The sequence below is a fragment of the Nicotiana tomentosiformis genome, chromosome 3 (genome assembly GCF_000390325.3).
Source record: "Nicotiana tomentosiformis chromosome 3, ASM39032v3, whole genome shotgun sequence".
Taxonomy (NCBI): Eukaryota; Viridiplantae; Streptophyta; class Magnoliopsida; order Solanales; family Solanaceae; genus Nicotiana; species Nicotiana tomentosiformis.
In genome coordinates, this window is record NC_090814.1 from 42,654,367 (window position 1) to 42,682,186 (window position 27,820).

At 37.7% G+C, this 27,820-nt stretch overlaps 1 protein-coding gene across 3 annotated transcripts; it reads left to right on the forward strand.

Annotated features, from left to right (window-relative positions):
- Positions 1–524: 524 nt before the first annotated feature.
- LOC104102266 (K(+) efflux antiporter 3, chloroplastic-like) lies at positions 525–27,535 on the forward strand. Of its 3 annotated transcripts, XM_070196886.1 has the most exons (22): positions 525–1,014; positions 2,601–2,981; positions 4,271–4,372; positions 5,698–5,778; positions 12,179–12,280; positions 14,140–14,217; positions 15,351–15,419; positions 15,704–15,754; positions 16,187–16,300; positions 16,420–16,521; positions 16,604–16,738; positions 16,841–17,022; positions 17,095–17,230; positions 17,663–17,734; positions 17,819–17,911; positions 18,020–18,181; positions 18,479–18,568; positions 18,645–18,806; positions 25,564–25,801; positions 26,422–26,448; positions 26,779–26,836; positions 26,996–27,535. In XM_070196886.1, exons 1-20 carry the CDS (start codon positions 973–975, stop codon positions 26,424–26,426), a joined length of 2,397 nt encoding a protein of 798 aa, XP_070052987.1. In that variant the 5' UTR covers positions 525–972; the 3' UTR covers positions 26,427–26,448; positions 26,779–26,836; positions 26,996–27,535. The 3 variants fall into 3 exon arrangements, with proteins under 3 accessions (XP_070052987.1, XP_070052985.1, XP_070052984.1); XM_070196884.1 differs by having other exon boundaries at positions 26,422–26,836; XM_070196883.1 differs by lacking the exons at positions 26,422–26,448; positions 26,779–26,836 and having other exon boundaries at positions 27,019–27,535.
- Positions 27,536–27,820: the final 285 nt, after the last annotated feature.

A 27,820-nucleotide genomic window follows, 5' to 3' on the forward strand; every position in this document is an offset into this window, starting at 1 on the left:
TTCCTTGTCTTGATTTACTGTTTATTTTGTTTCAAACAGTTGTACTTTCATTCAGACATAGGTTGTAGCACTTTTAGTATGCTCATGTACTTGTGACACCAGATTCCGAGTTTTGGCTAGTTGGTGTGAGAGTTATTATATCTACTTTGAAACTTTACAACTTTAATTCTTATTATATTGCTTTCAATTGTCTAAAAATAATTAATTGTGTACTAATGTTGGCTTGCCTAACAAGTGAACGTTAGACGCCGTTACGACACCGCAATTGAGATTTTGGGTCCTGACAATATATATATATATACAAGAGGTTCATGGAATGCCATGTATGAATAGATTAGATGGACGGACACATTCTTTCGTCTTATTTATAAACACAAACAATAGGGATATTTTCTCTCTCTCAAAATTTATTTGCCAAAACCGCAAATTGCTATAAATTAAAGAAGTTGTCATTATGGAGAACCAATCGTCCATCCACATTTTCGGGATTTTGGGTTCGGATAAATATGATGTGGCCCCGTGGGACATCCAAAAATAGTGGAGAAAGAAAAATATGGAAAGAGAAAAGGAAAACCAGAAATTTATCAACATTTTTAGCAGGCCACGTAAACAGCAGTCTTTTGTCAGAGAAATCCTGAAAATCCATTTTCCTCCATGAACCAGTTATTCGCTGTTGCTACAACAGAAATGTCTCTACTTAGCTCCTCAATCTAGATTTTCCGGTTCTCTCTCTTCCCCCTAACACCCTTTGTCTTTCTCTCTCTAAACAGCGTGGCCTCTCGTCACCCTCTTCATTCTTTCTTGGCTTTTCCTTCTGTTACCATCAACTTTTCATTCTCAGTGTAAAAATAGACTCATAATAAAAACAATTCGAAAATCTGGGAAGGTCTTCATTTTTGGGTTATTGGAGATTTGCTCAATGCTTAGTGTCTTTCGTAAAGCTTTCACTTTGTTGTCTTCAAAGTGAACACTATGTTTGACTTGGTCCTTCATTGTCCAGGTCCCAAGGCCAAGGTATGACTTTCCATATATGTTCATAAATTTGTATATTCTTTGAGTTTGTGCCTGCGCTTCATATCTCTTGATTGAATTTTTATGATGGCTGTCAACCTACACATAACGCATTCTCCTTATCCGGGGTTGGGAAAGGCTATGCTTTCCAAGAGCAAACCGAGATAATCTATACATGGAGTATAGTTTTTGAAAATATTACTCTACCAATTATTAGCCAAACAGGGTAGAATTCTTGAGGATGCTATATCATTCCTTTTTTTTCTTTTCTGGTGGGTTGAGGAATACTTTTGGTAGTATATGCAAACTCTTTTGCACATGTAAGCAAGATCCCCCCCCTCCCCCCCCCCCCCCCCCCCAAACATTTGATAATGACTGCTTAATCTCTGTCGAGCTAACACAACCCAGAGATACTCTTAACATGGTGTGTGATATTCTCCGCTTTGGGTCAAGCCCGCATGATTTTTCCCAAATAACGTTACTCCATTAAGAGCTCCCTACACCTTATATGTAGGCTACCAATGTGAGACTTTATTCACACACCCAACAATCTCTCGCTCGAACTAAGTTTCACGTGGCTCACTACCACGATCCACGAGTCTATTTTCGATATTCACTGTGTGCCACCCATATTGTTTGAGTATTTATGGCAACCGAAGCCCGCTACTAGCTTTTTCTTGTCTGTGGGCATCTCTAAGCTCGTAAAGGGAAGTAAACCGAGCTCCACGCCATCACTCTGCCATCGCCGTACTCATCTCGCCGAACCTGGCTCTGATACCAACTGTTGATCTGAAATAGCCCAGAGATACTCTTAATATGGAGCTACAAATGTAGGACTTTGTTCGTATACCCAACGATCTCCCGCTCTAACTAAGTTCCACGTGGCCCACTACTACCATCCATGGGTCAATTTTCGTGATTCATTGTGTGCCACCCATATTGTTAGAGTATTTATATCAACCGAAGCCCACCGCTAGCTTTTTCTTGTATGTGTGCGTCTCTAAGCTTGTAAGGGAAGTAAATCGAGCCCCACACCATCACTCAGTCATCGCCATACTCATCTCGCCGACCTGGCTGTGATACCGAGTGTTCTAAAACAACCCAAAAATACTCTTAATATGAAGCTACCAATGTGGAATTTTGTTCGCACACCCAACAACTCTAGTTCTAGCATTATTTAATCATAGTATTTCTTGCCAGTTTATGCTCAGGCGGTTGTTGGAGTGGACTGCCTTGAAATAATTGTCTTTTAACTATCTTTTTTAAAGCAAAGTAGTCCACTATGTGAATTAGAAACTTGTTGGAGGCGGCTATGTGAATCCTCTATCCATATTCAGGGGATTCATTATAGTTTGACTATTTTTATGGTGGCCGTCAACCGACCACTACCACATAGTGCTGCTTACTTAAGTTTGTCCTGGTGCTGCTTTCATCTGAATATCTGCTTTTCTTTCATGTTCTTTTATAGTCTCTGTGCATGTGTTTAGAATTCTCTAGTGACATATACTCAAATTAATTAGAACTAATTGTACTTTCTTAGAGGCAATGTCTTGGGAAGTGAACCTTTTTTCCTGATGTTCAACTTGCAGGGATATAATGTAATATCTCAAACGAGCTCTACCTGGTCCACTTTTACAGCATCTTATTTGCGACGACATTATTCTAATGTATCATATGCCTGTAACAAATCCATTCATATTTCATCAGTTTCTTTGCATCACAAGATAAACCGTCCATTTTCTGGAACAAATGGTGTCTGCAAAAGTATGCCATTTTCATCTTCCTGCGGTGGAAGAGGGGTTTGCATCTTAAAACACCAGAAGTCTTTGAGGAGTAAGTTTCAGATATATGCATCACTTGATGTTGCCAGTGCTGTTGATGTTATCAATGACCTCGGGTTGGACACTTTGACATTCTTAGCTGTGACTGTACTGGTTGTTCCTGCCTTCAAGAGCATAAAAGCTAGCCCTGTGAGTTGATTACAATATTCAAGTCCTTTATCTTTGTTAGCTTCATAATCAGCAACATGTGTGCAATATTGGTTACGCGTGTCTGTATCATAAGATAAGTACCTTATTATTAAAAATTTCCGCTTTTTTAAGCAAGTGCTATCTCCTTATGTTATTTGATACGTTAGTGAAGCTTCTCTTCATTTAGTGAATAAATTTTGCTGATGACTTTTGTGGTCAAATAAGGCCTTAGCTTTCGCCAAGATTACCTTTGTTCAACATTGAGGTATTAGTTTCCAGCTCAATCAGTATCAATGTTGCTGTAAAGCAGGTAGTTAGTTTGGGCAATGTAGATATGATCTGGTGTAGCCTAAAAAGGAAAGGCAGCCATGTACGTGATATTGATTTCTAAATATGCCCTTTCGAAATGAGGATATCCATAAATAAACTCGTGACAGTTTTTTACATCCCTATTCATGTGTCCTACATTTGGACAACATTGATCTAAGTGAATTATATGCCTTTACTCTGTATTGTCAAGATAGCGATGTAAACAATCTCAGTTCAAATTGTATCTTGGATTCTGTTCTAAGTTAACTTTAGAATGAGTAGGACCTACTTATCCATCTTACACCCTAGTTCAACCAAAGACTTATTTCCTTGAACTTGTTTTTTCCAATGAGAGAATAAAGCAGCTTTTGCCTTGGTGAAAAGAAACTTTGAATTGTGTATATTTGACATTTGCTATACTTGCTACCCTCTGAGTCTATCTATGAAACTCAGTTGCTAGTGTTCAACATAACATATCAATCTGCTGAAAACCTTAGTACTATAACAGCCATTTTTAGTACTTGCACCGGCACTTGAGTCAAAATTTACATAACCTAGGTGAAGTCTTTGATATATTTTACCACTCTTCAAGAGGGTATTTGATGAATTTGGCAAATAATCTACAGTTCAAAGTCTAACTCAAGGCTCTTATAGCACATCCACATTAAGATTTAAAACAATCAAGTGACTCTTCGGGCTAAATGACTCTTTGGCTTTCTTGACAAAAACATGAAGTTCCTAGAAGTGATTATATTTTTAATTACTTGACATGATGCCGTGAATTGGCCTCCCGTATCTGCAAACACTTACTTTCTCATAGTTTATTCGTGAAAGCATGGGATGAATTTATTTGTAACCTAGAAATTTGTTGGAATCGCATCAAATTGCATGTCACTGAAGTTGGAGATAGTGATTGAGTAGTACGAACTAAAAGTTGATCTCTTGTAGTCATGTGGTGCTAATCAGTTTATTGCTTTCAGATACTTGGTTTTTTCTTTGCTGGAGTTGTGCTCAATCAATTTGGGCTAATCAGAAACATCACGGATGTTAAAGTTCTTTCCGAATGGGGGATTCTTTTCTTGGTAAGCTCATTGGTTGCTGTCATCCCATTTTGAGGGTTTAACTGTGCATGTAATGCCTAACAATCTAGTATCATTTTCCTCTCTCGCTTCTTTTGTTCTTGTTCTTCCTTTTTTTTTTTAAAACCTTTTTACCTGCAGAGCTGGAATTTTCTGTTACTTATCCTAAGAACACTGAGAAATCTATTGATAGACTTGCATGATATGCGGTGCATATGGTAGTACCTGATATTGTATTCATCCCATTGCTTGCATTTTGACTTATGTGAAATAATTTGTTTTTCTTATGTACTGTGTATTCTCGGATATAAAGATCAATCCCAAACAATCAATTAAATCTATGCGGACAAGCAAAGACCATTTTAATTAAGATAGTGATTTTATTTTTGGTTGGATCAGAATTTTGTTTTGTCGTGGGGGGTGGGGGATGGAGAATGGAAGTGATAACCTATGTTTTATTATGTAACTTAAAACTTTTTTGTGTGCATTAATTTCTGGTGGGGTGAACATGTAGTTAATTCCTGCATTTACACCTAAAAAATCTTTCTTGTGTGCATTAATTTCTGGTGGGGTGAACATGTCGTTAATTCCTGCATTTACACCTAAAAATGATAAGTTAAGGGCTAAACTAAGGCTTTGATGGTTAATGTTTCAAAGTAACAGAAACATGCCCTATACATTATTTAATCTTGAAAAATAAAGGCTGATATTGCTGTGGTTTGCTAAAGTGGGACTATTGCAGGGTAAGGAAGCACAAAAAAGAAGAGAAAGCTTTATGTCTAGAACTTAGCTCTAAACGACTAGCAATATTTCTATGGAAACAAAACCCAAGTAATCTGTATTTCAAAAGGTTCTAGGTTTCTTTAGACCTTTCCAAGTTCTGTTACTGCCGTTTCAATTTATGTAAACCTATTTCCTTGTTAGTCTGTGCCAAAAAGAATGACCTCTTTCCTTATTTGGAAACAATTTATCTTTATGCAATGATTTATAGCCACACAAAATTTACGTGCCTCATTTTACACCACAAATTCAAAAGTCTTCTCTCTTTTCTTAAACTCCGTGCCCAGTCAAATTGGTTCACATAAATTAAAACGGAGGGAGTATATCTTAAATGGAGGAATATGCTCTGTGTTCCATCTGCTAGAATTTAAATGTTGCCCCCTTCATTTCTTTAACATCACAGGATTACAGATTCTACTTGTTAATTCAAAATTTTTCTCTTCTCCCATTTTCATCATATGCTGTATTCTTTCTCTTGTATTTCTTGGTTTTTGTTTGTTAAGAGTGTTGCAAGGCTGGATTTAACTGAAGGAAGTATCATTTTACAGCTTTTTGAAATGGGATTGGAGCTTTCACTTGCACGCTTGAAAGCTCTTGCAAAGTTTGCCTTTGGCATGGGACTGACTCAGGTATTTTGTCATAAAATTTTTTGAATCGCCACATTTGATAGATTACTTATATAATTCTACATCCCATGGCTAAAGACCATCTATTGTCTCAGCAACAGACATTTTATTCTATTAGATTTCCGTTAAGAAGTTACAATGCTTTTGCGGACAGGTTGTGCTTGAGGACAATGCATCTCCTTCTTGAGACCTTTATTACAGTTCTTGTCTGATATTTTAGGAATTAGCATGTGGCAGATATTACATGGGATATGGTTGTACATAGAGTAAAAGTTGATTCTCAGCTTTTGGAACCATTTCCTGGCCGTTAGGAGTTTGGATTCCATTGCATCTTTCCAATGAGACTAACAGGGTGTCGGGTATTGCTATCTATAGAGCTACCACTAAAATATGGTTCTCATTCCCCCTATCTTTCTTTTCTATCTTATTATGGTGGTTTCTGGCTCATGGATAGTCACTGTTGCATAACAAAATCTATAGATAAAGCTTAACGGATAATATACGGACAGATACACGATGTGTGTGTGTTGGAATCAGCCACTTTTATCAAGGCAGTCCTCACCTCATCTTCTTTGGTTCTTATTACATCAGTTTACTCTCTCATCTAAACTTTGTAGCACGTCTTGACATGAGCGTGGTTGATACATAGAGGCTTACACTCTGGTGTTGCTAGAGTACTATTTTTTTCTTCAAGCACCACCTGAGCTGATAGTAAATCACTCATCCTCTGCTCTATTTTAGGACAGAAGGATGTGATTCACTCTAGCAGCCAATTTCATTCTAGACCTGATTAAGGTACTACTATTAGTAGAAAATTCTGCAATGAAAACCTTGAACTAAACCAACAAGGGTGTGGTAGAGTGGTAGTCGGGCCCCAATCCGGGTACCGGACACCGGGTAGGAAACATAACCCAAAAAAAAAAACTTGAACTAAGAGAATGTTCAATCATGTTTTAGACTCTCATAATTATTTCGTTGATTTACAGTAACAAAAAAGATCTATATAGGTGATACTTACTAGTTAGGAATAGGCTTTTAAATATTACTCCCTCTGTCTCAATTTGTTTTAACCTTTTCGGAGTATGAGGGTCAAAGTTACTAATTTTCGGTGTGACTTCGGACATAAATTCAGAAAGTTTTGAAATAAAATTACATATTTAGAAACCACATAGTACTATAAGTCACAATAATTAACAATTGTTGATTGACTTAATTATTAGGAAAGACTTGATTCTAATTGAGAAAGATTTCATTCTAATCGATTTTAATTGATTGTAATTTATTTTCCTTCCTAAAATAGTCATTGGACTTGGTGTATAAATATATTTGCTTAGGTATGTAAGAAATACACTGAAATACAAGAAGCCTTTTCTTCTTCTCAAAAATTTACATGGTATCAGAGCCATTGCTGCCTTTTTGAGGTGAGTTATCTCCGTCGCAGCACTAGGATTCCGTTTTTATCAAAGAGGTTGAGTTTTCTATCTCTTGGTGGCTGTCCGCAACACAAACCCCTTCTGGTTCCGTCGAGACAAATTTGGTTTCCGGTGAGGCAGATTATTTTTGAGCAATTTTTTTCAGATTTCCTTCTGATTGGGCAGAAAATATGGAGACATTCAAGGAGAGGTTTCTTGAGAAATCTTGTCTCCGGATGAAATTTAGCTTCTCCGTCGCCTCCTAGCCAAACTTGACTTCGGTAATGTTGCCACATCCAATTATGTGCAATCAGGTACTGCCTTTGCTGCTCACCTTAATTCTTGGATTGTTGATTCTGGTACAAATAGACACATGACATGCTCTTCTAAAGGCATTCAAAACTATTCTCCGTGTCTTAGAGGGATAATCTTAAAATAGCCAATGGTTCTTTAACACCTATCTCTGGAACAAGTTCTATCGTTTGTACTCCTAATATTAAACTATCATCCGTGCTCCGTGTCCCTGAGTTCCTTGTCAATCTTTTATCTGTTAGTGCCATCACCAAAGCTCTAAACTGTAAAATCGAGTTCTTTCCCGATCATTGTATTTTTCATGATCTTCAAACAAGGAAAAGGATTGGCAGTGGTAGATTCCAAGATGACTTGTATATATTAGATGGAATTCAAAACTCTAGTTAAGTCTTTTTTGGGGAAAGTAAGGATGTCAACCAAGAAATAATACAACATAGACGTTAGGACAACCATCATTCGTTGTTTTGAAGAGGTTATATCCCGATTTATTTTCAAGGACTCAATTTGAATCTTTGTTCTGTGACGCGTGTGAATATGCCAAGCATACTAGAAACTCTTATCCTGTGAGTGATATTAGAAGCACAACTCCGTTTATGACTATTCATTATGATGTATGGGGTCCTACACAAACTGTTTCTTTATCTGGTAGTCGATGGTTTGTTACTTTCATTGATGACTGCACTCGAATGACTTGGGTATATTTGTTAAAGCCAAAAATGAAGTTTACTCTTGTTTTCAGTCATTTCATAGGATGATTTGTACTCAGTTTGATGCCAAAACAAAAATCTTAAGAACTGACAATGGCAACGAATACATGGATAAAAGATTTACTGCTTATTTGGAGTCCAATGGGATAGTCCATCAGATTAGTTGGCCTTACACTAGTGCACAAAATGGGTTCGATGAAAGAAAAAATAGGCATTTGTTAGAAGTAGCACGATCTCTTATGTTCAACATGCATCTACCAAAATGTTATTGAGGGATGCTATTGTCTATCTTATCAACAGAATGCCACTTAAAATCGTCAATTTTCAAAGTCCTCGGGAAGCTTTAATGGGTAAGAATGAATATACTGACCCTCCAAAGGTGTTTGGGTGTGTTTGCTTTATCCACACTAGAAATTCTGGGAAACTTGATCCTAGAGCTATAAAATGAGTTTTCATTGGGTTTTTTCCGACACATAAAGGTTACAAATGTTATCATCCTCCCTCTACGAGATCTTTTGTTAGTATGAATATTACTTTTCGAGAATCTAAGCCCTATTTCAGTATTATCGCATCACCTCTTCAGGGGAGAGTAATAAGGAGGAAGAGGTGATTCTAGCTAGTTCCATTACTGGACATCTTGATGACATTGTCACAGGGGAAAGTGAAATTGGAGAAAGAATTCAGGGGGAGACTATTGGGCATTTGGATAGGCCTGATTTGAAAACTTACTAAAGGAAAAATAGAGCAGAAGAAGCCATCATGCAATCTACCGAAGCTGAACCTTCTTCTACTGGTGAGTTATCTTCATTTCCTAATGAGTTAGATGAACCTATTGCTCACAGAAAAAGAGTCAGATCTTGCACCACCAAACACCCTTTATCTAATTTTGTCTCCTATAATTCTTTGTCTCCCTCCTATAGAGCCTTTGCCTTGTCTATTTCTTTTGTGTCTATTCCCCAGAATTGGAGGGAAGCTTTTGTAGATCCTAAATGGAAGCAAGCTATGATTGAAGAAATGAAGGCCTTGTCAAAAAATGAGACTTGGGAACTTGTCACTTCACCACCAGACAAGAAGTTGGTTGATTGCAAATGGGTCTTCACTGTGAAGCACAAAGCTGATGGCTCGATTGAAAGATTCAAAGCAAGATTTGTGGATAAGGGATTCACTCAGACTTATGGAGTGGATTATCAAGAGACATTTGCCCTTGTTGCTAAGATGAACACTATTAGAATTCTTTTGTCTTGTGCATCTAATCTTGATTGGGACTTGCAACACTTTGATGTGAAGAATGTATTTCTTCACGGAGACTTAGAAGAAGAGGTGTATATGGAGATTCCTCCTGGATTTGATACTGCACAAAGTCAAGGAAAGGTATGCAGATTGAAGAAAGCCTTGTACGGATTGAAGCAATCCCTCAGAGCTTGGTTTGACAGATTCTGCAAAGCAATGATCTCCTTTGGTTACCAACAAAGCAATGTTGATCACACCCTCTTTATAAGACATCATACAGGTAAACTCACTCTTCTCATAGTTTATGTTGATGACATAGTAATGACAGGAGATGACAAAGAGGAGATGGCCCGATTAAAAAAGTTGTTGGCACATGAATTTGAGATCAAGGATCTGGGAAAATTGCAGTAATTCTTGGGAATTGAGGTTGCTAGATCAAAAAGAGGAATCTTTATTTCTTAGAGGATGCATATTCTAGATCTCTTGAAAGAAATTGGTATGACAAGTTGCATACCCGCAAAATCTCCCGTTGAAAGCAATCAAAAGTTACAAAGCGGAGTTGGAGAGTCAGTTGATGAGGAGAGATATCAGAGGTTGGTTGGAAGACTCATTTATCTCTCCCATACTAGACTAGACATAGCCTATTCAACTAGCCTGATGAGTCAGCTAATGCATGATCCCCGAGATCCTCATATGCAAGTTGTCTTTTACATTTTTCGGTATCTGAAGTATGCGGAAAGGTCTACTTTTCTCCAAACATGATTACTTCCAAATAGAAGTCTTTACAGACGCAGATTGGGCTGGATTTCTTGGATGATAGAATATCTACATCCGGTTACTGTACGCTCATGGGAGGAAACTTAGTTACTTGGAGAAGCAAGAAGCAAAGTGTAATTGCTAGATCAAGTGCAGAGGCAGAATATAGAGCTATGGCCCAGGGTGTTTGCGAACTGCTTTGGCTACAAAAGTTACTAGAGGAATTGAGACTATCTGAAAAAGGAAAACTTCCCTTGTACTGTGACAATAAGGCTGCCATCAGCATAGCTCATAATCCAGTCCAGCATGACCGAACAAAGCATGTGGAAATTGATCGACACTTCATCAAAGAAAAAATTACAACTGGTGTCTTGAGTATGTTTAATGTGCCACTGGAAAAAAGTTAGCTGATGGGTTTACCAAAGGTCTCAACAAACGGACTTTTCATATGCTGGTTTGCAAGTTGGGCATGTGCGACATCTTTGCACCAACTTGAGGGGGAGTGTTGATTGACTTAATTATTAGGAAAAATTTGATTCTGATTGAGAAAGATTTGATTTTGATTGAGATTTAATTTTATTCTGATTGATTGTAATTGATTGTAATTTATTTTCCTTCCTAAAATAGTCATAGGACTTAGTGTATAAATACCTTTGCTTAGGGATGTAAGAAATACACAGAAATACAAGAAGTCTTTTCTTCTTCTAAAATATCTACAACAATTCAACATATCTAAAAACTATTTGCAAAAAACTACTTTCTTTCCTTCTCAAAAGAAAAATTAATAACTATTTGCAAAAAACATGGTCAAAGAAAACCTTATTTGACTTCCCAAATAGTAATAGGTTCATTCTTTTTGAAACAGAGGGAGTACTATTTTTGTTATTACTATTACTATTAAATATATAAAACTTATTTTCACTACTATTGTTATTTGATTTTGGCATGATGATGATATAAGTTGAGCCTAAAGAAAGAACTGGCCCTAACTTTGTTTAGGACTGAGACGTAGTAGTAGTTGTTGTACAGTAACGAAAGTGCAAAGCCAATGGTGTGTATAAATTGTGAACCTTCCTTATCACCGTGTCTCAAGAGATATCAGTTTATCCGCTTATGTTCCTTCGTCTGCCATTAGCATGATGGAGGAGCGAGGGCAGCTCCATCTCCTCCTTACCAGGTGGAAACAATCTCCTTCTTGTTACAGACATGCTTTTCAATAGAACGCCTCTCAAAGCCAGAGTTCCCACCCTTCTCTTTCTTTTTGACAAATTTCTATTTAAGTTCTGTTTAAGACTTCACAAATCATGATACACCAAGTGTTTCTTTTTCTGTTTTCATTACATGGTTGTGTGTAAGTTGGGGAACCCGTTAGCACTTGTTATTGTACTTTTATTTGTTTCAGTTGGTTTTCAGTGAAGGTTTTACTTTCTTAGCTAATATCTTTGTAATGAAATGCTAAACTTAAATCTGGATGAGCTATCTCTGGAGCAAAAAATTATTTGGGAAAAAGAAAGCATGATGATAAGGGGCCGAAAGGATCGGAGATGGGAGGAGAGTTTTTTGTTATACTTTTGGGAAAAAAGCATTTGCATTAGTACATGCAACATTGTATTCTTTGTGTTATTTTTTAGTTTACATTGTTTACACTATTTTATGCCCTTCATAATTTGAAATAGTTAATAAACAATATTGATTCAAATTGATGAGGAAAAGTTTGCCTCTTAAGCAGCTAAAAATTATGTCAGGCCCTAGTTTTACTTCTGTTCTGCATCTGAAGGATATTCGTACTCATGTACTGAGGTCTTTCTAACATCTTTTTATTGAAGGTTGTTATGAAAGTCAAGTATGTGCTATTTTTTGGTGCTCTAGTATAATGGAATGCTTGAAGTTTTATCTATTTGGTGAATTCCTTTAGGATATTTGTACCTAGGTACTATGAGGTCCTTCTAACATTTGCCTTGTATTTTCTTGTTTGTTATGTTGAAGGTTGTATTATCAACCCTAGCATTTACATCATTCGAGCTTCCACCTAATGATGCTATTGGAACAAAGATTCTGGAGTTTCTTTTTCACTCAAGGCCTGATCTGGTAAGTCTTCCTTTAGGAACTAATTGTACTGAAATACCTCTGTATAGTTGACAGAAAGGCCTTTATGGAAGGCTAGAAATATATATAGATACAGGAGTGTGCATGTGGTATGTTGGTATACCACTTAGAAGAAAGAAACCCGACTGGGTAAATAGTTAACCAGACACGACTAAGTAGTTTGTCAGTCCTTCCCTTCGTCTATTCTATTTAGCTCTTCGTCATTTCACCATGTTTTTTTTGGTTATATTGTTCTGTTGATTAGTCCCTTGTCATTTCACTTTCGTTCTCTTAAAGAAACCAGAAAGAATGGTGCTCCTTGCTAAATCACAATCATGTAATTGTTGTAGGAATCCATTACAGAGAAAGTTGGAGGTGACTTCACGTTGTTTTGCCTTCTTTCATCTTAATTTTTATATGCTACTGTACTTTACAATGACATCTGTGGCAGAACAGCATAGGCCACTGTGAATATCATTCGTTTAGGTATATTCATATCGTAAAGGTCAACCAATATTTATGTTGTTTACTCATACAATTGATTTCCTGACCCTTCGCTAATCCTCCTCATTAGAAAGAAGCCTTTATTGGTTTTCTAAATCAATCAGTCAACAATCAACAATCAACAATCAACTATGCTTGAATCTCAAGCTGGTTGAGACTTGGGCTTGAATATATGAATCCTTCGATACTCGGCCTTACTTAGGCTCGTTTCTATTGTTTTTCTTAATTTTCTGTCATATTTGAGCTGCCTTTGTTTCTCACACATAGTTAGAGAGAGAGAAAGAGAGAACAAATGTTCACAATTTTTAATACAGTCGGTGGTCGAAGACTAAACAATAAATAAAAACTTTCCATTTCTATGAGACAATTCAAACTTCTATGTGATAGTAGAGCAGGTAAAGGTTGTCACCACCACCCATCGAGAGAGAGAGAGAGAGAGAGAGAGAGAGAGAGAGAGAGAGAGAGAGAGAGAGAGAGAGAGAGAGGAGAGAGAGAGAGAGAGAGAGAGAGAGAGAGAGAGAGGGAGAATAGAGGGAGAGGGAGAGGGAGAGAGAGTGTGTTCTGAATAGGCGTGTCGACGACTTAAATAATAAATTGAAGTATTCTATTTCTAACAGATGATACATTTCACAAAATATTTTCTTATGCTTGGCCGAAGAAAAATTATCAGGTTCGAAGGTGAAGTGGCATGTTGAAGATTTAAAATTAGTTAATAAAGAGTATTCCATCTTCAACAGCTTAAACATTGAGATGAGACGGTTCACAAATTCAATATTTGTATATGTGCCTCAAGTAAATTTACTTGTTGAAATAGTTTTGAGCATTTTCAGCTAGTGGTTAGGCTTATCTGCTCTAGGCTCTGAGGCTTGTCTGATTCAGGTTTCATTGGGTGTGAAAGGAAGGCGTCACCTAGAGACGTTAATAAGACTACAGAAAATAACTGCTGTAGCAGGTAGATCATGCAAGTCATATCTGGGGCTTGTGCAAGTCTTTAGAATCCCCCATCAGCCGGTGGTCCTAGAAGGCAAGGCTTCATAAGAAAGGACAGAAGGCTTCTTCCTTTTTCTTTTTCATATTAATTTATACAGTAAAATATGGATACTCAATTGGTACTTACTTACCATCTACAGGCACCTTTATCCTCTTTCTGCTTCATCAGTGTCTTACTGGATGTAGTGATTCTTCTTTTTCCTTTTTTTATTTTTCGTAGAGATATAAACGATTCTTTTTCTCTTCTTCTTCTTCTTTTTCCTCTTTTTTGTCTATGGTCATAGATATTTATTAGGCACTTACCCACCATCTACACTCTCCTTTATCCACATTTTTGCTTCTTCATCAGTAACTTATTTAGGATGCAGGTGAATATTAGAAGTGTTGATGAGGCTGTAGTGATTGGTGCCGCTCTCTCTCTATCTTCTTCAGCTTTTGTTCTGCAGGTAATTTATTATGCTACAATGCCTGGTTTGTGAATGAACTCTGCAAATCCCTTTTTCTTGTTAAAGATTCATTTTTGCGGAAATATTTGGCATCCTATTAATGCTATTTTGAGTGTAAATCTGCAACAACTGAACATTGAACTTTTATAAGGAGATATTTATCATGTATCCCTTGTTAATGGCATTTTGGGTGCAACTTCTTTGATAACTTTAGTTACTGCTGACGAGGCTTCTGCTTATGATATGGCTGTGACTTTGTCTTGCAACTATCATAAAACTTCTCTGGTGTCTGACTCACTTCTATTTTATACTTCAATTCTTTTCAGCGATGACAAGACTAAGTTCTTTTGAAGTTTGCAAAGCAGATTGTGCACTTGATACATCTTATCAGATTTTGACCACTAGCATAGAACAGCATCCTGTAATTAAAATGTATCCCCTTCACACACTTCAGCGTCTATATAACTACAAATCATGTAGTTGCAGTCCTAGATCTGTTACAACTCTTAACACCATGGACCCGCTGTTTAGCTGATGCTGACTTACTCAGCTTCTCTTGTCCTCATTCCTGTTTATTTGCCTTTATGCGTAAATAGAAAGATTTTTTAAAGATTGAATTTTGGAATCGAGAGATTCTGTATGGTACTGACGGTTATGACTCTTCACTCTTAACTTTTTAAAATAATACAGAGATAGCATTCATCTTCAGGACAATCCGTATTGCCTGAGAGAATATGTTTCCCAGGAGACATCTGTTGCAATGAGAGAGAAGCTTCAGTAGCACCCTTTGTTTCCTGACATCTAGACCTTTTCAAGCTAATATTTATCGTGGCTTACTGGCTTTATATACTAGACTTACATAAAAATGGAATTTCCTACTGATGCTGAACCTGTTCTTAGAGAACTTTCATGTGTATTCTCATTGTTACCTCTAGTTTTCTTGCTTTAACTTTCTTCCTTTTTTTTTTTTTACCCCTTTTAACTTTTCGAGAATAATTTCCAATAATGAAAAATAAAGATATCTTCTCTTTACTTGCTGAATTTATGTGGGGTTTACCCTATGTTAGCAGAAGCTGAAATTATTGCTTGTGAATAGATCGATGGGTTCTCTACTCATTTTGGCATAATTTTAGATTCTTGCAGAGAAGGGTGAGCTTCCAACTAGATTTGGCTCAGCTACTTTGGGAATACTTCTACTTCAGGTTCTATTTGCATCTTTACATTCAAGAAAATACATTTAACCCTCAAGGGGAAGTAAAAGAGAGACGAGAAATGAAGAACTAATAAAGGAACTAGAACTTTTGATATTCGTATAGGTCTACATGTTTGACATTTAAATGCTCTTAAGGCACATCACTTGCATTTGGAATGGCGAAAAGGTCTTGTTCCTTTTCTGTATTCTGTCCAAGGACAATGGTGTGAATATTCAAGGACATGTTGCCCGTTTAGTTTTCCTCATTTGTTCTATACTGCTTGATATCCGCAGGACATTGCTGTTGTGCCTCTTTTAGTCATACTACCGGTGCTGGAGACCCAGGTACATGGAGCTTGGAAACCTATAATGTAAATAAATTTTCTTTGATGCAGTTAGTGGGAAAATATTAAGTAAATAAATTTTCTTTGATGCAGTTAGTGGGAAAATATTGAACTTAAAGTTGATGTCTAAGCATCATTATCTTAGCTAGTTACTTAGATAATTTTTTTCCCTGAAGGAAGAGAGGTAAAAATATCTCATACATGGACAATATGTTTAATTGCAAGAGCTATCAATGAGTCTTAATTTAGCAAAATTTGTTCCCAACTGAGTCTAAATTTCCTCTGCAGGGGTATGTGCATTAACTTTCCTTAAATTTTATACAGATGTATGATCAAGCTAACGGACTTGCCATTTCTTTTTTCTTGCACTACTGCTATATGTGTTTATGACTACCATGACCATGAGTATTGTTTGATCATCAAATTTCTGCAGAATTTGATAGAAGAAAGTATTTTGCCAATGCTTGCTAAAGAAAGTCTGAAGGCTTTAGGTGGACTGGGGTTGCTTTCTCTCGGAGGGAAGTACATATGGAGGCGAGTTTTTGAGGTGCTCATCCTTGTTCTTTGGCCAAGTATAAAATGTAACCAGGGGAGAATATAGGAGCAATGAATAGATACACTTATATTTTTGCTGCTGAAACAACAAATTGTGTTTATCGGTTATAGGTTGTTGCAGAAACGAGAAGCTCGGAAGCTTTTGTTGCACTCTGCCTTTTGACTGTTGCAGGAACATCACTTTTAACACAGAAGTTGGGCTTTAGTGACACGGTCAGATACATCTCAAACAAGTGATGCCAATTGAGGCAGATAGCAGTTCAGTTTATCATTTGATATTTATCCCATGGTGCAGCTTGGAGCCTTTTTAGCTGGGGCTCTGCTAGCAGAGACAAACTTTCGTACTCAGATTGAAGCTGATATAAGGCCATTCAGAGGATTACTTCTTGGACTATTTTTTGTGACTACCGGAACTTCTATTGATATGCAGGTATTTCCTCCTAAGTATGACCTTTGTTATGTACTGTAGTACGCACTCTTTGTGGGCCTGTAATCCTTTATCCATTTTCACATAATTCTTAATCTCATGCAGCTTCTTTTCCGTGAGTGGCCAAATGTGCTTTCCCTTTTGGCTGGTCTGATTGTTATCAAGACATTGATCATAACAGCAATAGGTCCCCGAGTCGGCCTATCCCTTCAGGAGAGTGTGAGAATTGGATTTCTTCTTTCTCAAGGAGGTGAATTTGGATTTGTGGTCTTTTCCCTAGCAAACAGGTGACTTTCATCTGAAGTTCTGTGAAGTAGAATTATTTTCTTCAACGTATTAACGATGCCATTTTATTGTAGGCTAGGAGTACTACCACTTGAGCTAAATAAACTACTTATTATTGTTGTTGTGCTGTCTATGGCACTGACTCCACTACTCAATGAAATTGGACGGAAAGCTTCTGAGTTTATTGTTGAGAAGTTTGACAAGGAGGATGTAAGTCTTTTACCAGTCCTTGAGTTTAAGGAGTGTTAAATATTGAAATGAGGCTGATTACGCCATGACCACTATCTCTCTCTTTGAATATTATCTCATTGGTTCGTCTCTCTTGAATCTTGAAATTTCAGATATGAAAACTGAGTTTACTGTTGCAGTGAATTAAATGCATTTTAGTTTCAGAAAACACGTTAGAATGCAAACTTAGTTGAGATTCGTGTGTTACACGTAAATATAATTTAGTAAAGATGCTTGATTGCCTCACCTGTTGAGGAAAAAAAGAGATGCTTTGTTGTCTTTCTCTTGAGGTTATTTGAAATAGAGCAGAGTAGTTATCTAGGGTCCTCATACTCTCTCTCCCTGTTCTACGTGAATCAGAAGTTACTTATTCTAATAACTACTTATGTAAAGAAATATTCATGATCATTTCAGAGAACTGCTGAAATGGCAAATTTTGATGTGAGCGAACCAGTAGTTATCCTAGGATTTGGCCAAATGGGTCAGGTAATGCAATTGTCAATCACTGTTGATTAGTAAGAAGCTCTGCTTTGTTTTTCTGATGCTTTGTTCTTTTTTCTCTCCACACAGGTCCTCGCCAATTTATTGTCAACACCACTAGCTTCAAGTGACGGCGAGGAGTTTCGCTATGTTGCTTTTGATCTAGATCCTAAAGTTGTAAAGGTTATTTCATTTCATAGATTAAGTTGTCTGCTACTTGCAACATTGCATGTTCTTATTGGAAAATCAAAGGAACTGGTTAGTGATATTTTGTCCTTGTTACTGCACCAGGCTTCTAGAAACCTTGGTTTTCCTGTTCTCTACGGTGATGGTTCACGTCCTGCAGTTCTGCAGTCTGCTGGTATATCTTCTCCAAAAGCAGTCATGGTCATGTACAGAGGAAAAGATAGGACCACAGAAGCTGTTCAGAGAATTCGACTAGCCTTTCCAGCGGTACCCCCCCCCCCCCCCCACCCTAGTGTATTGTGGGCTGAAATGGAAAAGTGGGAGAAAAAGTTAAATTTCACAAATTGAAGCAAGGATATTCCAGATCAAAATGGATAAGAAAATTTACATAGTAGAAAAGTACAAAGCTGTGACTAGTATTTTTGTGCATTGCTGGCGTTAGTCTGTTAGATACACTGAGCACGGGTGGACTCTTACTGACTCATCATAGTGTCATGTTCCGGGTCTATCACCTCTTGAATTCTGACCTTTTGCTATTTTTCGACTGAATGTCAATTTTTATAGGTACCAATATATGCACGAGCTCAGGACGTGATGCATTTATTAGATCTGAAAAAAGTAGGAGCAACGGATGCCATTCTTGAAAGTGCAGAGGTACAGCAATGGAAATTCTTCTTTTTCTTTGCTTCAGTGTATGTGGATTCTGATCACACCCTATATATTCCTGCAGACAAGTTTACAGCTGGGGTCGAAACTTCTAAAAGGGTTTGGTGTCATGTCTGATGATGTAACTTTTCTGAGTCAACTTGTTCGAGATTCGATGGAGCTGCAAGCCCAAGAGGTTGTTGATAAAACTGATGATCAAGTGTCTAAAGTTATGAAACCATTGCAGGTACTAATTAATCGTTAAAGAATGCAAGTTCATGCTTCATTTCTACATGTTTGAATGAATATTAATTATGATTTTACTAGTATTGGACCATTAAGATTGCATGTCTGTGGTGTGACATTATTTCTAGTACTAGTAGTCTGGCACTAGCTGGCATTCCTGTGAGGTGAACTAGGGTTTCGTAGTGGTCTAGCACTGATGATCAAGTGTTTTTGGTATTTCATCCTTATACTTTAATCAACTGTCCCAATATGTAGAATGCAATTGTATTTTCTATTTAAACATGCCTTTTTACTACTTAATGAGTGCTGATTACCTCTCCCATCAGGTAATATATATCCCCTATCCCATGATTTTTTCATTCGTGTGTTCCCTTTTCAATAGTTAATTTGGGTTTCACCATTTGCTGGTTCAAACCTTTTATATGCAGTTATTATTATTATTATTTTATTTTATCATGCAAAAGTATAAAATAAATCCTATAGACAACCAGATACTTAAAACTATTTTTGGAAGTCAAATGGGAAAAAAATAGGCTGGAGAAGTATTTGGTTAAAACTAATTTGTACAGGTAATGGTAGCACTAAAAAGAAAATAGAAGAGTAATAAGTAAAATGAGAAGTTAGGTAGCAGTACTTTTCAGTTGCTTTACCAGTTACCAAAAGAAAAAAAGAATAATGAGGAGTGTAAACTATTTATGCAAGAAAATGCCCAACTATAGAAGTGGATGAATTAGGTAATAAACACACGAGAGGGTTTTTCTTTTTTAAAGTCAAGTTTTCATTACTAAATACCAAAACAGTGTCAAAGTATGTACAAGTTGTCTCTCTCTCTCTATGTATATCAAATTGCCTATACTACATTATTCTTTGTTTACATAAAACATACAACTGAAATTAGATAACTCTTTTAATACTGTCTGTGAGAAGGCACGGGAGAAAATATGTTATTGATATTGGATGATAAATACAATACAAGAGGTCCCTATTTATAGCTATACACTACAAGGAGATATTACTCCTCTTCTAATGTGGGACAAGACTACACTATACATATCTATAAACTAACACTCCCCCTCAAGCCGGTGCATACACATCATATGTACCAAGCTTGTTACACATGTAACTAATACGAGAACCAGTAAGAGACTTAGTGAAAATATCTGCTAGTTGATCATTCGACTTTACAAACTTTGTAACAATATCTCCTGAAAGTATTTTTTCTCTGACAAAGTGACAGTCGATCTCAATATGTTTAGTCCTCTCATGGAACACCGGATTTGACGCAATATGAAGAGCAGCTTGGTTATCACACACTAGTTCCATCTTGTTGATTTCTCCGAACTTTAACTCCTTGAGCAACTGCTTGACCCAACCTAACTCACACGTCGCCATAGCCATGGCCCGATATTCGGCTTCGGCGCTAGATCGAGCAACTACATTCTGTTTCTTGCTCTTCCACGAGACCAAATTACCTCCTACTAGAACACAATATCCAGAAGTAGAACGTCTGTCAAAAGGTGATCCTGCCCAATCAGCATTTGTGTACCCAACAATCTGCTCGTGGCCTCGATCCTCGAATAGTAATCCTTTGCCTGGAGCTGACTTTATATACCGAAGAATGCGAACAACTGCATCCCAGTGACTATCACAGGGAGAATCCATAAACTGACTTACAACACTCACCGGAAAAGAAATGTCAGGTCTAGTCACTGTGAGGTAATTCAATTTGCCAACCAACCTCCTATATCTCGTAGGGTCTCTAAGAGGCTTCCCCTGTCCAGGCAGAAGCTTAGCATTCGGATCCATAGGAGAGTCAATAGGTCTGCAACCCATCATTCCAGTCTCCTCAAGAATGTCTAAGGCATACTTCCGCTGTGAAATAACAATACCTGAGCTAGACTGAGCGACCTCAATACCTAGAAAATACTTCAATCTGCCCAGATCCTTAGTCTGGAAGTGCTGAAAGAGATGTTGCTTCAGATTAGTAATACCATCCTGATCATTACCAGTAATAACAATATCATCAACATAAACCACTAGATAAATACACAGATTAGGAGCAGAATGTCGATAAAACACAGAGTGATCAGCCTCACTACGAGTCATGCCGAACTCCTGAATAATTGTGCTGAACTTACCAAACCAAGTTCGAGGGGACTGTTTCAAACCATATAGTGACTTGCGCAATCTGCACACACAACCATTAAACTCCCCCTGAGCAACAAAACCAGTTGGTTACTCCATATAAACTTCTTCCTCAAGATCACCGTGGAGAAAAGCATTCTTAATGTCTAACTGATAAAGAGGCCAATGACGTACATCAGCCATGGACAAAAAGAGACGAACAAATGCTACTTTAGCCACGGGAGAGAAAGTATCACTATAATCAAGCCCAAAAATCTGAGCATATCCTTTTGCAACAAGACGAGTCTTAAGCCGATCAACCTGGCCATCCGGGCCGACTTTGACTGCATAAACCCAACGACAACCAACAGTAGACTTGCCTGCAGGAAGAGGAACAAGCTCCCAAGTGTCACTCGCATGTAAAGCAGACATCTCGTCAATCATAGCATGTCGCCATCCTGGATGAGATAGTGCCTCACCTGTAGACTTAGGGATAGAAACAATGGACAAAGAAGATATAAAAGCATAATGTGGTGACGACAGACGATGATAACTTAAACCGACATAGTGGGGATTAGGATTAAGTGTGGATCGTACACCTTTGCGGAGTGCAATTGGTTGACTAAGAGGAGACAAGTCTGCAGTAGGTGCAGAATCTGATGCGGGGCGTGAATCACCTGGGCCTGATGCTGGATGTGGATGACGATGATAAGTCAAGAGTGGTGGAGCTGCAGAAGGTTGAACTGGATTATGTGGAGGAACTGGAGCTATAGGTGGTGGAGCTACAACCGGAGCTGTAGGTGGTGGAACTCGAGCTATAGGTGGTAGAGCTACAACTGGAGCTATAGGTGGTGGAGCTACAACTGGAGCTGTAGGTGGTGGAGCTGGAGTGACTGAATCTCCAAAAGATGAAACTGGTAGTACCTCAGAAATATCTAAGTGATGACCCGAACCTGTGAAGTATGATTGGGTTTCAAAGAAGGTAACATCAGCGGACATAAGGTACCGCTGGAGGTCAGGAGAGTAGCATCGATACCCCTTTTGTGTTCTCGAGAAACCCAGAAATACGCACTTAAGAGCACGAGGAGCTAACTTATCTGTTCCTGGAGTAAGGTTATGGACAAAACAAGTGCTTCTAAAGATACGGGGTGGAAGAGAGAACAAAGGTAAATGGGGAAACATGACAGAGTATGGAACTTGGTTCTGGATAGCTGAAGATGGCATACGATTAATAAGATAGCAAGATGTAAAAACGGCATCCCCCCAAAAATGCACCGGAGCATGAGATTGTATGAGTAGGGTACGAGCAGTTTCAATAAGATGTCTATTCTTTCTTTCAGCTACCCCATTTTGTTGAGATGTGTACGGACAAGATGTTTGATGAATAATCTCATGAGATTTCATAAACTGCTGAAATGGGGAAGACAAATACTCTCGGGCATTATCACTACGAAGTGTGCGAATAGAAACCCCAAATTGATTTTGAATTTCAGCGTGGAAGGTCTGGAAAATAGAAAACAACTCAGATCGATTTTTTATCAAAAATATCCAAGTGCACCTGGAATAATCATCAATGAAACTGACAAAGTAGCGGAATCCTAAGGTGGAACTGACCCGACTAGGACCCCAAACATCTGAATGGACTAAAGTAAAAGGTGACTCTGCTCGATTATCAAGACGCCGAGGGAAATGGGAGCGGGTATGCTTACCGAGCTGACATGACTCACACTCTAGAGCTGACAAGTGAGATAAACCAGATACCATTTTCTGAAGTTTTGACAAACTGGGATGTCCCAACCGTTTATGTAATAAATCTGGTGAATCAGTAACAGGACAAGTTGTAGAAGGAAGACAAGATGTGAGTCCATGTGATTTAGCAAGGATAAGGTAATAAAGTCCGTTTGATTCACGCCCGGTACCAATGATCCGCCCCGTACTGCGTTCCTGTATAAAAACATGGTCATCAAGAAATAAAACAGCGCATTTAAGTGATTTGGCTAAGCGACTAACAACTATGAGATTAAAAGGACTATTGGGAACATAAAGGACTGAATCTAAAGGTAAGGAAGGAAGTGGGCTTGCTTGACCTATTGCAGTTGCCATGGTTTGAGACCCATTGGCCATTGTGACTTTTGGAAGAGATTGAGAATACGAAATAGTAGTGAAAAGAGATTTGTTACCAGAAATATGATCTGATGCACCTGAATCAATGACCCAAGACTCAGAGGATGAAGATTGGGAGAAACAAGTCACGCTATTACCTGTTTGAACAACAGAAGCTATCTCAGAAGATGTCTGCTTACATGCTTTATACTGAAGGAACTCAATATACTCTGCTAAAGAAACCATCCGACTATTCAAAGCATCGGTTCCCATGTCGCTACAATTTGTAGTAGTATGGTTAACTTGAAATAGTGGAAATATGTAACTCCTGTGAGAAAACTGAAGAAATAGCTTGAAAAACACTGTTTACACCAGGAAAACAGAACACTGTTCTGTGCCAGAAACACTGTTCACGCCGGAAACACTGTAGCTTGCCGGAAACACTGTAGCCCACCGAAAAATTCCAAAGTTGTCGGAATTTGTTGTAACCAGGATGGATAGACTCGGAATTCCTTTGCGAGCAAGCTGTCCTAAAGAAATATTTTCAAAAAATGGCCAGAAAGGTCACTGTTCACGCCTGAAAAATATAAAAGTGGCCGGAATTTGATTTGAATTAGATGGGTAGGCTCGGAATTTTGAGGAGAGCACACTGTCCTGAAGAAGCTTCGCAAAAAAATGGCCGGAAAGTGGCCGGAACCCTCGCCGGAAAAGTTGTTGCCGGCGTGTGGAGGAGCGTGACGGCTTTTCTGTCGGATAAAATTTCAGGGGTTGGTAGTCGGAGGGTGATCTACCTCGTGGTGGTGTTGGTTTTAGCACAACACCGACAGAAAATGACTTTCACTTAGACAAGCCTTAGGTCACCGGAAAAATTACACAATAACTAAGTTCTTTCTTCCCGGTTAACGCTGGAATGACGCATAGCGATCTTTTCTCACTAATGCTTTGATACCATGTGAGAAGGCACGGGAGAAAATATGTTATTGATATTGGATGATAAATACAATACAAGAGGTCCCTATTTATAGCTATACACTACAAGGAGATATTACTCCTCTTCCAATGTGGGACAAGACTACACTATACATATCATTAAACTAACACTGTCTAATCATTCTCATTATTGTGGAACAACTGTTTATTTCTATCATTCCATACGCATACAAAGAGAGTTTTAGTGTTAATCTTTCTCAAGCTTCCCTCCTGTCACTGCTGATCCAGTTCCACTGTCCTTGATAACACCCACAACCAGGACGCATTTTAGCTCGTCTCTGAACTGTGAAGTTAATCTGCAATGCAACAATAATACTATCAAAAGAACAACTATGCCCAATAAATTAAGACAGAGGGAAGTGAGAAATGTAGATAGTTGGCAAACTAAGAGTAAGAGTCCTCGATGGAAGATAAAGCATGCTCCTAATGAAAAAAGAAAAGAGTGTATTTTAGAATGATCACTCTCCTTTTGTACAGATTTTTACCGCTTCTAAAATTCAAACTTAAATTGTTAAATAAAGTGAAAAGAACAAAAAATGAGTATTCTGAGAATTAATTCTCTCTATTTTCTTGCGCAAAAAATAATTTAGTTTAAAACTTTTTACATCCATTGTTTTTTCTATAAAAATGACAATATTTATTGCCATACTCCATTGCTGCCATGTAATACACATGTTTTTTAGCTAGTAATATTTGAAAAGGGAGGAAATGTTAAAGACACAAATTGAGGAGAGCAAACGTGTTCCCTGAAGTAGATATTGTCCTACCTTGGGCACTTCCCTTTTTTTCTTTTTGTTCTTTGCAAATTGCAAATGAGAATGACAGCTGATTAATTGATTCCAAAGATCTAACCCAGTAGGTTTAAGGCACAAATTTTGATTTGTGCTCGATTGAGAAGGCTCTCTAAACTGTAGTTAGTTTGTAAAGATGATAGTCTTTTAACCACTTAGTATGTCCACCCTATTTTACTTTAATTTTACCACCATTTCAGGAGTCAAATATTCCACGTAACTTTTTATATTCTAAATGTCTCCTTTAGTATACAACAACAACAACAACCCAGTATAATCCCACTAGTGGGGTCTGGGAAGGGTAGTGTGTACGCATACCTTACCCCTACCCTGGTGTAGAGAGGCTGTTTCCGATAGACCCTCGGCTCCCTCCCTCCAACTCACAACCTCTTGGTTGGAAGTGGAGGGTGCTCACTATTAGAGCAACCCACTCTTGTCTGTCTCCTTTAGTATATATCTTTAAATTGGTCCTAGAACTATAACATATTAGTAAAAAAACGAATTAATCAATGTCCAAAACTAACCTTCTAATTGGTCTATTTACCTAAACAACCGTACTTGGTCGTGTACAATGAGACAGACACACAAGAGTATGTTAAAGTAAAAGGCTTCTGATCAGTTTAAGGAGTTTGTTTCTGTTGATTATGCTTATCACTCGGAGCTGCAACAAATTCTATGTTCTTTCATTGATTATTATGAGAAAGCTGGGATTAATATGGCTGTTAACGAAGTTGGAGAACATTTTATTAGGTAAGAGTTGCAGATTTTGTCCAGAACGGGAAACCCGCGCTATCACCCAGAATAAATGATACAACGCAGGATTTGATGGATAGAAGTTACAGTTCGGCTGCAGCTGATGAGTCATCTGACGATGGCGAGGGCAATCCATCTCGTGCTTTTGAAAACGAAAACCAGCTGTTTGAGGAGGCTGACATGGAGAATGCATTTCCAGCTAACTTGGAAGGTGGTGGTATGGAAAGTGATACAGGTGAGATCTCCCATCTAACTTAGAGTGGGCAGCTGCTTCTGCAACTGCCACTCTAATATAGGCAAACCTTGTATTTAGAGGCATTCAATATAGGTCCATTCCAATTTTTGACAGCTGTATTGTTTTCGAGCATACTAGGAAATTGGCGGTACATAATTGAACATTTGTTAGCAATCATATATTGTATATAGTCGAGTTTAAGGGACTGGGTACCCAATTTGGCTAGATTTTGTTGACTCACCTGAAAAAAATGTAAGGTATATTTAGTTATTGTTTTTAGTCTGCATCCAAAACGAGAAAAATTGTCAGGTGATTCAATTTTTTTATATTTTATAATGGTAACAGTTTTCTATATAGAAAAGTGCACCATACAAGTTGTAAAGTGACAGAATTACACAGTAAAATGCAAGTAAAGATCCTATGTGTCTACCAATAGTCTAGGACCTCAAAAATAGATTCAGCGTCTTCTAAATATTCTTGTTTACACCAAAAATAGAACAGCATGAAACAATTCATCTTCAGCTTTTGAATAGTGCTGTATTTGTCTTCAAAGCACTTCTGATTCCTCTATTGCAAGACAGTTACATGCTGGGACAATCTTCCATCTCTCTTTCTGACAGGATAAGTTGCCATCTTTGCTCCAACTAGTTAGCACATCAAATACCTAATTCCCCTCAAGTTGATGAAATTTTTTCAAAGCAGGTCAATCCATTTACAGTGTAAAAAGACATAGTTGATTGTCTCTGCTTGATTTCCACATAGGTAACATTTAGAACATAATTTGTCAAATTATCCTGCATCGAAGGGCAATTCTAGCAAGATGCCAAGAGCAGGCAACTTTGACTTTCCAAATCATCTTCCATGGCCAACATCCCACCTGATTGTTGGTATTCTCTATAAGCTGACTTAACAGAAAATCTGCCGCCTTGCCACATCATGGAATCCTCAACTACTGAAGAACCTCTGAATTGTGCAAGTGTGCTACAGAATTCTGTAATTCTGCCAATCTCCCAGTCATTTAATAATCTTCTGTAGGTAAGATCCTATCCTTGTTCTGCGATTCAAAGATTAAAAGATGGGGATTACTTTTTATCAAATTTCTGGTTCAAATTGTGATGTAATTTGGACGTCTCTACTTTACTCCCACCTCCTTAGAACGCTTTCATGCTCTACCTTTACTCTTGTAAAATGCAGCATAGCGACAAGGCAGAGGCCAGAGGATATGGAACATATGCTGTAAATGTAACTTTACAAGAAGCAGCAACTGATCAAAGGGTTTTAAGGAAAATAAAAGATACATACGATGTATGGACTCGAACACCAGTAGTGCTGGCATTGACTGAAACAAGAACTGTATCACCAGTCGCCGGCCAGAAGTTAGCATTCACAAGAAACAATACACCCCAAAAAACCTGATACATCCGATGAAAGAAGGCACAAATAATTACCGTTCGATGTGTTGATCTTCATTTTTCCAACTTCACTTCTTCTTGGGGAGAAAAGAGCGATTAAAAACAATTCATAACTATTCCACAGTAGACCATAATGTCTTCTTCAGTTAACCGATTGGAGAGTTCTAAAGGACCTAAATGTTGAATAGATCATTGTAAATGAGAGAGGAGAAAGAAGAGAGCTTTATTCAACATTCACTATTCACAACGCCTATAGAGAAGCTATTTGTAACTCAAGCAAAATGAATTAATAGTAATTGGGATAATAACTTTAACTTCTCAACTGATTCTATTCAAAGATTCCAACTGCTTTCCCCTTCGAAGTTTGCATGTTACAACTACCTCTCTCTAGAAAATCATCATTGTTTTCAATGAAAAAAAAAGTGCCACCAGGATCAAATGACAATCGTGAACGATCAGCAACCATAAGTGTTTTAATAGGTAGTAAGATGTTCTTTGACACTGTCACTAAAAGTAATTGCACCTATAGAACTTGAAAAATTAACATTTTGAAGCATCTTCCTAACAATGACTAATTCATTATCAAAATCATCTTCAATTGTATTAT

Excerpts from the sequence above, each read along its gene's own strand:
- LOC104102266 (XM_070196883.1), top strand. The coding sequence starts at position 973 with ATGTTTGACTTGGTCCTTCATTGTCCAGGTCCCAAGGCCAAG. Across the intron at positions 15,755-16,186 it reads TACCGGTGCTGGAGACCCAG|AATTTGATAGAAGAAAGTAT; the intron begins GTACATGGAGCT and ends AAATTTCTGCAG. Across the intron at positions 17,735-17,818 it reads GATTTGGCCAAATGGGTCAG|GTCCTCGCCAATTTATTGTC; the intron begins GTAATGCAATTG and ends CTCTCCACACAG.